The sequence below is a fragment of the Galeopterus variegatus genome, unplaced genomic scaffold (genome assembly GCF_000696425.1).
Source record: "Galeopterus variegatus unplaced genomic scaffold, G_variegatus-3.0.2 Scaffold3145, whole genome shotgun sequence".
Lineage (NCBI taxonomy): Eukaryota > Metazoa > Chordata > Mammalia > Dermoptera > Cynocephalidae > Galeopterus > Galeopterus variegatus.
This window is the reverse complement of record NW_007729256.1, coordinates 146448-162426: the sequence shown is the minus strand read 5'-3', so window position 1 is coordinate 162426 and position 15979 is coordinate 146448. Positions and strand designations below refer to the sequence as shown.

At 38.6% G+C, this 15979-nt stretch overlaps 1 protein-coding gene across 1 annotated transcript in view; it reads left to right on the top strand.

Annotated features, from left to right (window-relative positions):
- Positions 1 to 15979, top strand: part of SIDT1 (SID1 transmembrane family, member 1) — a 100375-nt gene that overhangs the window by 41124 nt on the left and 43272 nt on the right. The window contains exons 4-9 of the mRNA XM_008584096.1: positions 4279 to 4324; positions 8044 to 8145; positions 8943 to 9026; positions 10743 to 10830; positions 11970 to 12041; positions 12459 to 12552. Coding sequence (XP_008582318.1) covers positions 4279 to 4324; positions 8044 to 8145; positions 8943 to 9026; positions 10743 to 10830; positions 11970 to 12041; positions 12459 to 12552 — 486 coding nt within the window. The remainder of the gene's footprint in view (positions 1 to 4278; positions 4325 to 8043; positions 8146 to 8942; positions 9027 to 10742; positions 10831 to 11969; positions 12042 to 12458; positions 12553 to 15979) is intronic.

Sequence of the window (15979 nt, the reverse complement as noted above, 5' to 3'; positions counted from 1 at the left end):
GAACATTTTGCTATGTGTCATACTATGTAATCATGATTTGGTATTTTAGGGGAGACTACATAAACATTTACATTACTGTTGAAGGCTTTTTTCTATTAATGCTATACTGGGCAAAGATGACGCTTCGGGTGGGGGCAGGTGCGTCCAGGTTACTTTCACACTAATAGAATGAATGGGACTTGGTGATCAATCAAATGTGGAAGGTGACAGAAAAGGAAAAGTCCAAGAAGACTCCTACAATGAGGTCAGAAGTCTGGTGAGGCTTACTGATAAAGTGACATAGTGGATCAGGGAAGTGACAGTACATTCCATTGTGATCATGTGGAATTTGAGGTGTTTGAGGAATGGTCAAGTGCAGAAGCCCCGTAGGCCATATCTGTTATGTGACTGGAGCTCAGGAGATGGCCCTGGGCTGGACATGGAGACTTGAGATTCACTGGCATTTTTGTGGTGTTTATGGCAACTGAATACACATGCACATGTGTGCGCGTGCACGCGCACGCTCACACACACACACACGAGGCTGTCAAAAAGTTTGTGGAAAAATAGAATTAAAAGATAATATGAATCTTTCCACAAACTTTTTTAAGTACCCTTATATATAATGTGACTAAAGAAAATGAGAGGATCAAGAACAAGACTGTGGGTAATACTCTCACTTAAGGGATGGTCTGAGAAACAAGAGCTATCAAAAGTGGCTGAGGAGGCACAGCCAGATGCCAGGAAAGCAGGTATCATGGAGGCCAGGGGAGGAAAGTGTTCCAAGACAGAGCAAGTGGTTGTCGGTGTCAAATGTAACAGAAAAGTAAAGACAGTTGAGGGTCAAGTCAGTGGCTTTAGCAAGTAGAAGGGGCTATGGTAGAATGTTTGTGTTCCCCAAAATTGATATGTTCACATCCTAACTCCCAAGTAATCTTATTATTAGGTATTAGGAGGTGGGGCCTTTGGGAGATGTTTGGGTGATGAGGATGGAGCCCTCATGAATGGGATTAGTACCCTTATAAAAGAGGCCCAAGAAAGACCCCTTGTCCCTTCCACCACGTGAAGATGCGTTGAGAGGGTGCCATCTATAAGGAAGTGGGCCCTCACCAGACACAAATCTGCAGGCCTTGATCTTGGACTTCCCAGCCTCCGGAGGTGTGAGAAATAAATTTCTGTTGTTTGTAAGTCACCTAGTCTATGGTATTTTGTTATAGCTGCCCTAATGGACTAAGACAGAAGGTGACTATTTCCCTTAGCAAAGGCAGTTTCAAGGGGATAGTGGGGAAATAATCTGATAGTGGTGGGAAGAGGAAAGAATGAGTAGAATACTTTTAAAAGGCTGGTTTGTAAAGGAGAAGAAAGACATAGGATGACATTAAAGGAGGGAGATACAGGGATAAAGGAGGAAACGTGTTGGGGTATTTTATTTGTTTGTTATTTATTTTGAAAATGGTTGAGACTAGAGTATATTTATAAACAAAGGGGTAGGAAGGCAGATTACATTCATAGGAAAGTTAGATATTTGTAGAAGCAAAGTCACCAAGAAGGGTAGAAGGGATGGAATTTAACACACAAGTGCAGAGTTTATACTTGGACCAGAGGGACACAGGGCAGAGGGTTATAAGTGACAGGGGGTTGGTGGGAAAGTTAGGGGAGTGAAGGGGATTCGTGACAGATGGCAGTAAGGAGATAACAGGAAATAATATTCTGAAGTTCACAGTCCAAGTGAATAATAGGGTATAATTTCCTTCAGCAAACCAAGTGGGGATTTTGAACCCCGCTATACTCTGTGCTAAGGGCTTGCTAACATTAGGTGAATGAAGTGCTGTGAGTCTCAGAGACCTCTCTGAACTCACCTAAAATCTGCTGAACTTTTGTCCCTGTCTCTCTTTTCAGTTACTCTTTCTTCCCATCTCTTTCAGTTTATTTTATTTTATTTTATTACTCTCCTCTATATATTTCTTCTCCCTCTTTCTACCTTCCCCATGGGTCCCTCTCTGCCCCTTCTTTCCCCTTCTTCCTTCTACACCCCATCTCTCTTGACTCCTGTTCCTCTTCCCTTCTCCCCTTCATTGAAATGGCCAAAACAAGGAAACAAAATTGGTTTTTAGTCTCTTATAATTCTTGAATAAGCATTTGTTTCTTGTGTTAAATTTTTAAAATAAGTTGACATTTTTATGCTTCTTTCTCTAAAACTAAAGGTATATATGAGTTCCAATTAGCTTTGTTCTGTTGGCTAATGACCCTTGATAAAATAAACCTTCCCCACCCCTGTTAGGGTCCAAGTGGAAGGAAGGAGAATGTTTCATCTGCAGCAGACACAGTGTTTATTTTGCACATACTGGTGACTCCATGAGAGAGGACTTAAACATGATAGTCTTGAAAACAATAATATGTTTTCAAAGTTTGCATGTGTTGTACTAGCAAATAAAACATGAAGAACAAGAAAAAAAAACAGAAAGTGCATATTGATGTCTTTATATTCAGTATTACACTTGGAATTCAAATGTAGGAGGAATAAAAAAGCAAACTTTAAGCCAAAAAAAATAGTTTTCTCCCGGAAATCTCATGCTGTCTGTTGCTAGCCAAGAAAATCAGTGTCCTCTTTGTTCCTCTGACCTGACAAGGAAGAGAGTTGAAGGCCCCGTGTTCCCCTGGCGATAGCAGGTGACATTCCCCAGACTGCTGGAAGGGCTACCCAGGGCACAGACAGCACTGCGGGTCCTAACCCTGGCTCTGGACCCTCGAGCAGAAACACAACTGGATTTGACACTCATTTGGCTTCTTTAGGTAACTGAAAACCAGAAGTTTTCAACTATGCTTCAGCATAGTGGATGGCGATTTCTGTTGAATGTGGAATATAAAAATTGCTTCCATTGTTGTGAGCTTAAATTCTGAGCCCCGTCCCATGACAACCTAAATAGAGGTCGTTACCTCTATAAAGAGTGCTCAGAGGTTGTGACTTCTAGATAGAACACTAACTGAAGATGTCTCATTTAAATATCTTGACATGCCCTTTCTCAAGGAAACTTTAATTTTAAATTATTTAGTTTTTGTAAAAGGAAAATTAGGAGTGGAAGGAAACTGCAAAGAGCCCCAGGGGATAAAGCTGATGAGGGATCCTAGAAGTTTAGATTCAGAATCCCAGAAATACAGGCCACATGGAAGGGGTAGGGGCACGCCACCCCCAAGTGGGGTGTTTCAGCAGCCCAGGAAATTGACAGTACAGTGAACTTGTATGAGTGATCTTCCTGGCTAACAATGAGGCAAGAACCAGAAAGGCCAAAAACCCGAAAGCAGCCTTTACGAAACTATAGAAAAGACCAAATTTGTCTTTGTGTTTTCCAGACTCTTGGACTGTTTCACAAATGTTCCCTCTAGACAGTACTCTATGCTACCAACTTATTATGTTTCCTATATACTCCCCACACTCTCCTATCCTCAGTGTCTGGATCACTGATGTCTTTCACAGAAGAATGAAATAATTCACCATTTATTACTAATTGGAGAGAAAATAACTTTATTATATTCATTTCGTGAAATTTATCTTTTAAAGTAGGGCCTTAGAAGACAATGCCTAATCCAAAGAGGAGGAAATCTTGAAGAACAATTTCAGCTGGTGTGGCCAGCAACTGCGGCCACCTAGGGACTGTCCCATGGTGATGACTTATTCACCATGTTTTTATATTTATTTATTTATTTATTTATTCATTCATTCATTCATTCATTCATTCATTCATTTATCTATCTATTTATTTTTGTGGCTGGCTAGTACAGCGATCAAACCCTGGACCTTGGTTTTATCATCACCATGTTTTTTTTAAAAGATATTTTGCCATGTATCCATCAAAATTATTTTGAAGTGGTATATATATTATCCAAAGGGGAAAACAAAACATAACAAAAACAAAGGGACGTTGAACCTATGTTTCCTATGTCTTTCAGCCTATTTCTGATACCTAAGCCCTTTGTTTGATTGTAAAATCTTAAGAGAGACCAAGCAAAAGTGTCTGCAAAAGTAAACAAAGTACTTACTTATATAGGTATGACTCCATAGATATTCAAAGACATAAAAACAATCCCTTTCCCCAATTTGATCATTCTCAAGAGTTGAAACCACTGAGCCCCCATGCAGTTTATTTTGTCAGTTTGACGGGGTCAGAAATCCCTTCATAAAGGGAGAGGCTCTCCTTGCATCTAGTTTAAGATGGCTCTTTTAAATAAATAATTTTTGCTTGTTAACTTATGCTATTCTCTCATTTTCCCCCTTTCCCTTCTCCCACTTATGTTTTTCAGGACAAATGTTGCCTTTCACTTCACTGCCAGCCCCTCTCAACCTCAGGTAAGTGACAGGTTCCAAGAGTTATCAAGATCCTACCTGTTGGTATTGCCCAAAGAAATCATGGTAACAGGTAGAGTCAGCATGTGGTATTACCCTTGATCCTTCATATATATCCTTGAGGTATACTTATATCCTGGATTGTTACTAATGTTAATGGGATTTTGAACACAACATTTAATCTGATCACCTTAATTAGTGTGAGTGGGAAAATGATGTTTGTTTTCAGGTGTCCCTTGGTTCAACCTTCATTGATCAAATTGTGTGCCTACTGTGTACCCAGCACAATGTTAGACTGTTCTAGGTGCTGGAGACACAAGGATGAAGAAGAGAGAGGTGGAACTTCTGCCATTATGGACCCAATAGTCAGGATGGGGCAGGGGGAACAGGGAGTGGAAGGCTGTCACCAAGCAGACACACAAATAATTAATTGACCTGGAAATACAATAAAAATAAGACATTTTAATTTCTGCAATGTTATAGGTGGAGTAGAGGAGTTTCTCCTGTTTGTTATAAAGAAAGAGCAAGAATGCCAACAAAAAGTATTAGGAGAATTAGATATTTTTGTTGTGGTCTCCATTAAGCCATAATCATAAACAGAATAAATGCATGAGAACTTTAATTAAAGCTGTTTTTCTGGTGAGATTTCTAGCTACCTTCATTTTTCCTTTCAGTTCTTGTGTAAGAGTAAAGTCTATACAATAGCAAGTTTAAAACAGGTTTGCTTAATGTCCTGATACTCACTGTAATTTTTTTTTTTTTTTTTGCAAGCTGAAATATAGTGTTATTTGTATTATTAGTATTATGGCTAGTTTGTTTTTAGAGTTGGGAAGAGACACATACAATCAGTTTTCTCAATCTTTTTTTTTTTAAAAAAAAGACGAGATGACCGGTAAGGGGATCTTAACCCTTGACTTGGTGTTACCAGCACCACGCTCTCCCAAGTGAGCTAACCGGCCACCCCTATATAGGGATCCAAACCCTTGGCCTTGGTGTTATCAGCACCAGACTCTCCCTTGTGAGCCACAGGCTAGCCCTAAGCCCATACACCTTTTAAGAGTTAAATTTCCCCTTTCAGTGGAAGTCTCTGCAGTGCATATATACTGCCACCCAGTGGCAGGAGAGGGCCACTGGCCCATAATCTGTTGCCCTCAACATTTGCTGACCATTTAATTTCTTTCTTCCTTTTTTTTTTTTTTTTTAAAAGATGACCGGTAAGGGGATCTCAACCCTTGGCTTGGTGTTGTCAGCACCACGCTCAGCCAGTGAGCAAACCGGCCATCCCTATATAGGATCCGAACCCGTGGCCTTGGTGTTATCAGCACCGCACTCTACTGAGTGAGCCACGGGCCGGCCTTGACCATTTAATTTCAAAAAATATTTAGAAAGCACTAGTTATTAGGTGCAATGGGAGATCCTTAGAAAAGGGAAGACCAACTTGTACTCTAACTACAGGAACAGTACAGCCTAATAATCCTGTGCAGAACTATAATAAATACGATATACTGAATGTTGTATGCACTATAAAATAATAGAAGGGCTTGTAGACTGAAAATTAGTGATGAGCATATATTGTGGCTTCTTTTTATTTTAAAAAGTATATAGATATTAAAGCCTAAATAATTTGTATGTGAACCCGAAACTAGAACAAACTAATAAAACAAATTCTCTGATATCTATGGAAGTCTTTCTTTACTCTTAACTGTTCCCATTTCAGCCTGTATTTTATATCCTCTTCAATTGCAAGAAACATTTCCTGTTCCTTTAAGCTCACCCAAACGATTGCACATTCTCAGACAACCTGCATCGATCATTGTCTGCCTCTACTCCTGTAGCTAGAAGCAGGTTGTAGAAACTGGGCATGCAGTCAGGATGCAAATGGTGATTTTCAGCCTAAATTCCAGCCATTGCTTTGGGTACTTGTCATTTGCTTCTTTCTGGTAAAAGGAGATTATCAGAGCAGGAATCAAAAACATTTATTTGGGGTCTATGGTTATTTCGAGATAAAGAAGGTTGATAATATTTAGGCACATAGATAAGGCTTCAGTAGGTATCTACTGCTTGCACAAAACCAATTACTATTATTTAGAGGAATATATATGATGTTCATAACTGCTGACAGTAAGCCTAGTAATGCTCTTGAGTTATGAAGTATGGTTCCCCTGAGAACCATGAGCACCTCTTGGGAATCCCAGACTACTCACCATTTGAAGAGCCCTGTATTACATGTATTTGAATCCAGCTCCAACGTGAAGTGGGTTCTTAGGGGTATGGCCATCTGTTACTAGGCATGAATAGACTTCCAAACAGCAGCCTTCATGACACTCAATCTTGAGGTGATTTTTTTTCTCCCATTAGAAAGTTTTGGATTATTTGAGAGGAATGGGTAAAGGAGCATGAAAATCAACTACAATGTATTTTGAGAAGTAAAATTAAAAAAAAAAAAGTTTGGGATTATTGAAAAACATTCTATTTTTATTGTGCTTGTTCTCAAAATAGGGTTAGTAAAGAAGATACTGAAATACAAAACTAAGTTTTAACATGTTTTGCCTCTTTTTTAAAGTGATAAATTTATTAGAGTCCTAGGATATGGGGCTTGTTTGGGTTGCTTTCCTCAAAATCTAAATCATAAGCTTGACATAGCTTCTCAAGAAGTTACCATTTATAATTATTGGGCAGAATTCCCCTTTTTTCATCATTAGCAACATGTTTAAAACTTAGAGTTAATATATTTTCCCAGTGGATTCATAATCTATAGGTATAACCTCTTTCTATTAGAAATGTTTCCTGATTCTGGGTCGAGCCCATGGCACACTCGGGAGGGTGCAGCGCTGGGAGCGCGGTCCAGTGGATTCATAATCTATAGGTATAACCTCTTTCTATTAGAAATGTTTCCTGATTCTGGGCCGAGCCCGTGGCACACTCGGGAGGGTGCAGCGCTGGGAGCGCGGTGGCGCTCCCGCCACGGGTTCGGATCCTATATAGGGATGACCGGTGCGCTCACTGGCTGAGCGCGGTGCGGCCGGTCTCAAAAAGGACAAAAAAAAAAAAAAAGAAAGAAAGAAAGAAATGTTTCCTGATTCTGGTAATATTTGAGAAATACTTCTAAAGATACCTCAACCTGCCCCAAATTGTCAACTTATTTCCAGGGATTAGATGTAGGACTTGATCTTTGAATCCAAATATTTTCTCAGTATATTCCAGCCAGGAAGTAGATTCTTTAGCAAATGTGCTAGGGGAAGGATTAGTCTAGTGCTAATTCTTGCCTGTGGGGAGAACTCTTGAAGTTTATCTTCAGTGTGGAGCATCCCATTTCCCGACCACACAGAAGTAAACCTTGTCTCATGTTACATCCGCATATCTGTAATTCAAAGAGAAGGGGGAATGCGTCTTACGTGGGTAATAAAAATGAAGTGTAGCAAAGTTTAGTTAAGAAAGAAATGGTGATACCGTAGATAGTGAAATGGCAGCATGGTATGAAATAGCGACTTTGTCTTCTTCCCGATGTCCGCACCGAGCACGGCGCAGAGCAGTTAGTTGCTCATTATGTGTGAGATGAATGGCTGGCTAGCTGAAATAATGAAGATTCACTGAGATTTATATCTGATTTTTGTGCCTAATAATAGAGGAAGCCATCCTATTCATGTGAAAATAGATTGAGTTCATGATTGTAAACATTGCTTAATATTTACAAATCATGTCTTTCTTTTTCTTATTCTCAGTATTTTCTATACAAATTTCCCAAAGATGTGGACTCAGTTATCATTAAAGTGGTGTCTAAAATTGCTTATCCATGTTCCGTTGTCTCAGTCCAGAATATCATGGTGAGTCCTGATAATTTGCCAGCCTTCTAATATGGAGCATTATATTATCCCAGAATATATGAAAGAGAGGGATGAGGGCCACGTCATCCTTCTACCGTGCATCTCCCCAAAACTGCTAAATAATAACAGTATCTTGTGCATTGATAATTTGCCAGCCTTCTAATATGGAGCATTATATTATCCCAGAATATATGAAAGAGAGGGGTGAGGGCCACGTCATCCTTCTACCGTGCATCTCCCCAAAACTGCTAAATAATAACAGTATCTTGTGCATTCAAGTGGGCAGTCCATGTTTGCAGACAGAGATTTGGAGAGATAAAGAATAGGTGACTCTTCACCAAAATAATTGAAGGAAAGAAGAAAGGAAGGAAGGGAAAGACAGAGGGAGGGAGGGAGGAAAATGGAAGGGTCCTGACAAAAGACAAGGAAGACCAAGTTGTGAGTTCCACAAGAAAAATAAAATAGAAATCTATTGTTTGTTCTGATTTTTAAATTTTATTGTAACATTAGGTCCTTTCTGTCTCATGAAGTGTTAACAAAAACTGGGAAAGGCACTTTAAGACAATCCTTTCATAGTTCTCTTCAATATAAACTGTCTTTGATTTTAGAGGACAAGGCCCCAAGTTTTAAGAGGATTATTTCATGACTGTTGAGGGGGAAAACTTTTCTTCATGGTTTCTGGCTTAGTAGGGATTCCTGCTCTGGTACAGGTGGAAAAGCCCCGACAGACCTATATGTGGTATAACATTGTATAACATTACTGATGCTTTCCTTTTTATCCTTCATGCACACTACAGTGCCCAGTGTATGATCTTGACCACAATGTGGAATTTAATGGTGTCTATCAGTCCATGACTAAGAAAGCTGCCATCACGCTACAGGTGAGACATTGCTTCTGTGGTCACTATTATCAATAGCAAAGCTTAATTGATAGTTTACCTTTGGAACAAAATGCAAAAGGGTTGGCCATCCACTGTGTGCCTAGAATCTCTTTCCTTTCTAATTGCTTTAAAAATTAAGATTGCTATGCCTGAACTCAAAGCCCAGGTGATAGTAGACAGTGCTACTCTACCAAGTGCCTCTTTCCCCCTGGGGATTCTTGGAAGCCCATGGTGTTGTGGGACATATATCTGGCAGACTGCTTGTGTGGGTAAAGCCAGAAGATTCCAATCTACTCAATAGGGGTGCCAATTTAGGGTGAAGTTTATTGGGTCAATTTAACGCAAGTAAATATATTAAGTGTACCAGTAACAGTAACCAAAAGAGGACTTCAACTCTGGACAGATTGGATAGGTTCAAAGGAATATAAATGATATTTATGCAGCAGTTTACCTTTTTGGTATTTGTAATTAAATTATTTCAGTTGTAATTTTATAGCAAAAATGTACACACATCATGCCAGAATATTTTCAAAGAGATTCTGTCTCGCCTTTGGGGTGGTAATTACTTCAGGTGCTGGTGACTTGATCTGTTCTCTAGACTAAGTTGATACTGTTTATTGAATAACAAGCAAAGAATAAAGAGAGGTTAATTATAATTTAGGTATCAGACCTAAATATTTCTAGCAATTAGGCTTTAATTTTTGAGGGCCTCGGATGTGATATCACAAATATCTTCTCTTGTTTTTAGTATTTATTTCTTCCTGAGCATCCCAACATTATGTGATACCAAATTTAAAAGTACAGAAAAATTGCTATAGTAGGGAACTTCAAAATTTTCATTTTACATCATCCAGGAGACTAAATTAATGAGGAGCAAAGTGTATCAGTGCATGTCTACCTTGGATGTGTTTGGCAATAAATAGTTACTTCTCTTTTGGGCTCATGCTTCAGTCTTGGGCCATTTTCTCACTGGGCTAAACATGATACCAGAAATTTGTGGATTATAGAAAAAAAAAGACAGAGTTGTAGAACTATAATGGATCTTAAAGATGATCTTGTCAACCACACTCCATTCACAGATGGAAACTGGGAACCAGAGAAGCACTCTTATAAAGTCAAAGCAAGACTGTAACTCAGGTCTCCTGACGTGAGTCCTTCGCCTCTCTAACCTAAATTATTTATTTAACAACTGGGAACCAGAGAAGCACTCTTATAAAGTCAAAGCAAGACTGTAACTCAGGTCTCCTGATGTGAGTCCTTCGCCTCTCTAACCTAAATTATTTATTTAACTGTTGACTGTGTGACTTTTGGGAAAGTTACTTATCATTAGATTTTAAAATAAAACCCAATGTACAAGTATTAATTTTTAAATATAAGCTGTTGGCATATTATTTACATGGTGTCTATTACAATTCTAAACACTCAAGTGGACACAAAATAGATTGAAATCAGAATGATGCATCTATTCACTTTAAGTTCTTGGGCATAACAATTATCATGGATAATCTGGAGCTGATCATGGGTATAGGAAAATCCTTTTTAAGGAGTTAGAGGGCAGAAGTGAACCTTACTTTTCCTCTCTTTCCTCTAGGTAGGCTTCTATCTTTGCAACTGTTTTCTAGTTTTGCAGCTGTTTTTGGCTCCCCTACCCCATGGACTTTCTCCCTTCTCACTCTTTCTTACCTGCCTATCATAAGGTTGTTATGTCTTATGCAGAAGAAGGATTTTCCAGGCGAGCAGTTCTTTGTGGTGTTTGTGATAAAGCCTGAAGATTATGCCTGTGGAGGATCTTTCAGCACCCGAGGTAAGAGATAGCGAAGAATAGCTGGCTACTTAGGAAAACCTGAAGGAAGGGAAAGGAAATCCCAATCCTCATCTCTAGTTCCAACAAAGTAAGAATTCATCAGCAATCATTTGGCAAGGCAATCTGAGAGATACTTGAGAAAACAATAAAAGGAAAAAAATAATCAATATAATGGCATTATTGATACTGCACAATGTTATTCAGTACAGTTTATCTTTTGGAAGAGGTAAGTTCACTTAATTGCCCTTTACCCAACAAATATTTGCTCCAATGAAGTAATGATCTCAAAGAGTAGATCAAGGCCCATTGCCTAAGATCAGTTTGGTGGCTAACAGTAAGGGAGCTGCTTATATTTATCAGTAGTCAGCATTTCCACCAGGATGTTGTACAGGAAAAACCAATCGCCAAAATGGTACCTTGCAAGATAGTGGGAAAGTCAAGTGTGACAACTTATCCCAATGACAGTGGTGGTAAGCTCTTAGGCATAGTACAAATAATTGAGTAACTATCCAGTAACCACTTTGGGAATGGGTAGGATGTTGACTGAAAACACAGACCCCCAGTTGTTGATGAGCCACATGTGACCAACACAGAGGGTGTTTACTGTTGAGCATAACACGGTTCCTTTGGTATTTAGGTGACATTCTGCTAGTGTGTTCTTGTTCTTTAATCCCTTAATTATATAGCCATAGAGTTTTACTGATGTCCAATGCTCCTTGATAAACTTAGAGCCCTTCAATGACTAGATAAGAGAAAAAAATTCTCATTGCCTAGAAAAATGCAAACCAAAGGAAGAAGTAGGTATCTATTTTTGCAGCTGTTTTCTTCAGATGTCTGTGGATATCAGGGAAAGGGTCAATCCTTCTTCATTGGGGAAGGGAAGATGCAGTTGCATTTACATCAACTAGTGGTACCAAAATGTACCCAAGCAAAGGCCAAACTGAGAATCTTAACCAAAAGGGATATTGGAAGGTTTGAAGGTTTGGGGTTAGATGTTCCTGCAGTTCTTGCTAAAATAAATTTCAGAAACTAGAGTTAATTCTGGACATTTTTTGAACAATTGTTCAGACGAGAGGCCAAGAATGTAATATCTGATCCATTGTTTCTTGGTTTTTTTGTTTTGTTTGTTTTGTTACCAGAAAAGGAGAATCAGACATGGAATCTTCAAAGAACAAAGATCCTTAAAGTGACCATTGTTCCTTCCATTGAAGGTCAGTGTTGGCTCTAGAATGAATGGAGAGATTCCTATGTTGGGAAATCTATCATATAATTCATAAAATATCATCCCTCCAGAGAGAATCATCATAAGAAAACTAAAGTCTATTTACCTTAGAGGTAGAAGAGGGAATCAGAGCATTTTGTTAAATCCCTTCCAAAAAGAAAGGGAACTCAGTTATGAAGTTGTTTTTAGGCAGTCCCTTCCCACTTCTACTGGGAAGTCATCACTGTGAATGGCAGCCACTCTGGGTGACTTCTGGGTGACCTCCAGTAGCTTTGCTGCTCTGAATGAAAATTTCCTAGGACTTAAGAATGGGTGTGATGGAAGTGGGCCCTTCGCGCTCTCCTGTACCAAACAGTTCTCTTTTCTCCTGAGGATAACCTGACCAAAGTTGTTTCTCTCCCCTCAGAATCCGTTTACGTGAAATCCAGCCTTTTCAGTGTCTTCGTCTTCTTGTCCTTCTACTTGGGATGCCTGCTTGTTGTGTTAGTTCATTATCTGAGGTATGTCAAAAGTTTCAAGAAAATATTAAACCCCTTTTCCTGTCTTTGTATAATGATTACAGCACAGGCTTTAGAGTTATATCAACTGGGTTCAAATCTACCTCAGTCACTAACTGTGTGACCTTGGGCAAGTTACTTAACCTCTCTATGTTTCAGTTTCCTCATCTATAAAATGAGATAATAATTTACCTCATAAAATAGTACAACTGCAGCATTGACATCAATGTCGGGCACACAGTAAATGCTGGTAGAATGTGGGTTATTTTCATAGTTAGTGAAACCTCAACAAAAAGGCAAGTTGTATATCTTTTAGACCAGAAAATGTTCACTGTAAATCCTACAGAATGTAGGGAATTATAAGTTCTTCCTAACATGGAAATTTAGGAACACTTTTAAATATTTTATCAAAAAGTATATTTGATAGAGCACATATTACAAGATTACATTTGTGTGAAATGTCTGTGTCCAAAATAGGCAAATCTGTAGAGACAGAAAGTAGATTAGTGATTACAAGGGGCTGAGGGGAGGGTGTGGGGTGAGGAGTGACTACTATTGGAACTGGGGTTTTTTGGGAAATGATAAAAATGTTCTGGAGTCAGTGGTAGTGGTAGCACAACCTTGTGAGCATATTAAAAACCACTGACTTGTACACTGAAAAAAATGCAAGCTTTCCGCATGGGCCTTTTTTAACCTTCCTAAATAAAAGATTTTTTAAAAAAGTAAATTTAATGCCCAAAATAGATCTTGAGGTATAATAAATAGCAGGGGTAATATGCTCTGATACTATATTACCAGGGGCTTTCCAAATGTTGCAGCATCAATCTTCTAGTAAAATGTACCTTGGGGTTAAAAAGGAAATAATTAGGGCCGGCCCGTGGCTCACTCGGGATAGTGCGGTGCTGATAACACCAAGGCCCCGGGTTCGGATCCCATATAGGGATGGCCGGTTAGCTCGCTGGCTGAGCGTGGTGCTGACAACACCAAGTCAAGGGTTAAGATCCCCTTACCGGTCATCTTTTTTTTTAAAAAAAGGAAATAATTATGCTGTAATTTGACCAAGGAAATTTCCCAAGATTTTGGAGCCCCTAAATAAAAAGACTGGCGTTTGGAGCGCCAGTCTTTCCTTGCCTCTCTCAGCGGGGTTGAACCTTTAGAATTCCACTCTTTGTTGTGCTCTCTATGAAACAACTGCACAAGAATGGCAGGAGGTTCACAATAAGCAAATGTCCTTTCTCCTCTTGAACATGTACAGAAAACAAAGCCAGCAGAGAGTTTTGAGACTACTGGGCAAGATTAACCTTATCTGTAGAAGGACCTCATGGTTACCTCAACGACACAAACCATGGCAATGATACAGGCATATCTTTGCCTCAAAAAGTAACTCCCTTCTTTTAGTAGGTGGAGTACAGGGGGTATTTAGGGCAGTAAAACTATTTTTTAGGGAGACTGCCTTTTATTATTCTATCATTATATATACATATATATATATATATATATATATATGTATATATATATGTACACAAACACACACGCACACACAAATATATTCTGGACCATTTGAAAGTAAGTTGCATATGACATGAACTTTTATCCCTAAATATTTCCAAAGACTAAAAATATTCTCGTACATAACCATAATATAGCTATCAGATTCAGCAAATTTAGCATCATAATGATACTCTTATCTAATCTACTGTCTATATTCCAAAATGTCCTGGCCAGATATGGGACAATGTGAGCACCACAATAATTGAGGATAATAAATTATAAACCATTGGAAAAAATATAAATTTATTAGTTCTTATTAATAAGAGAAGAAAGGACCTAAATACCTGCAGACATATATCCAGTGAATTCAACAAATTTACTAAAACAGGTACCCACTAGGGAAAGGAGTCATTAACAAATTCTGACAGTAGATGGGAGGCCTCTTACTCACAGAAGAGCTGTGAGCCAAGAGCTGACTAGTAAATATGGAGGGAGTGCAGGAGTTGGAAAAATCGTCTTGCAAACTTCATAGTAAAGACTAAATCAGAATAAGAATTATCAATGGAAACTAAGTCGGTGGAGGAAATCTGATGAGGATCAGATATTTGCATGGCCTTAAAGTGTATCCTCACAAATCGCTTAGTAGCAGTAAGGGAAAAAATAGTAACTACACAGTGGAGAAATCAAACACATTGACTAGGTGATCAAAATTAATTATCACCAGGGAAAGATGAACATTGTGTCTGGACGTGACACACTTAGAAGGACAAAACATCACTTATGCAGCAATCCAGAAATGCATTTTTGAATCTAATCATGTGGAAAAATTAGACAACCCAAAATGATGAACATTGTGTTAAAAGGTGTCATTAAAGACAAAGAAAGGCATGGAGGTGTTCCTGATTAAAGGACACTAGAGAGATATGACAACTAAAGACAATACCTGATCTCAAGCTAGGACTTGTACTAGAAGAAAAATATGCTATAAAGGACTTTATTTGGTCAGTTGACAAAATGGGAATACAGCCGTAGATTAGAGTATCATATCAATGTTACATTTGCTGAACCTGATAGCTGTATTATGGTTACATAAGAGAATATTTTTATTCTTTGGCAATATTTAGGGATAAAAGTCCATGACATATGCAACTCACTTTCAAATGGTCATGTATATATAACAGAGAGAATGATTAAAGCAAATGGAGTAATATGCTAACAACAGGTAAGTCTAGGTAAAGGGTATACAGGTATTTTATATTCTGTTCTCTCTTTTTTTATTCTTATTATTGCTTCTTTTCTTTAAATTTGAAATTAAAAACAAAAACCCCAGGCTATAGGCAAATATTTTACCTGAAAAGTACATACATTAATGAGTCTAGGTAAAGGGTATACAGGTATTTTATATTCTGTTCTCTCTTTTTTTATTCTTATTATCGCTTCTTTTCTTTAAATTTGAAATTAAAAACAAAAACCCCAGGCTATAGGCAAATATTTTACCTGAAAAGTACATACATTAACTGATTGTTAGCTCAATTAATTTATCAGATCATAGCCATTAACATTTAACAAGTACCTGTTCTGTGCTAGATAATGCGCTGAGCCCTTTAAGTACATTATTTCGTCTGATGCCCCCTAACAGAGGGTACTATGTTTATCGCCCTGCAACAGTTAAGGAAATTGAGGCATGGAGAGGTTAAGCAAATTGACCAAGAATTCACAAACAGTAAATGAAGGAGCTAGCATTTGAACTTATGCAGCCTGGCTCCAGAGTCTTAGCTCTCAGACAGGCTGATTAAGAAGGATCTGGAGTTGTCAGGGAATGTGAGGGATGACGATCCTCACCAAGGAGGTCAGACTAAAAGCCTGGCACCCCAATGAGGATTCAATTGAAAAAGGGCCCAAAAAGCTTCTTGGATGAGCTCCAATGTCTTGGAAAAGA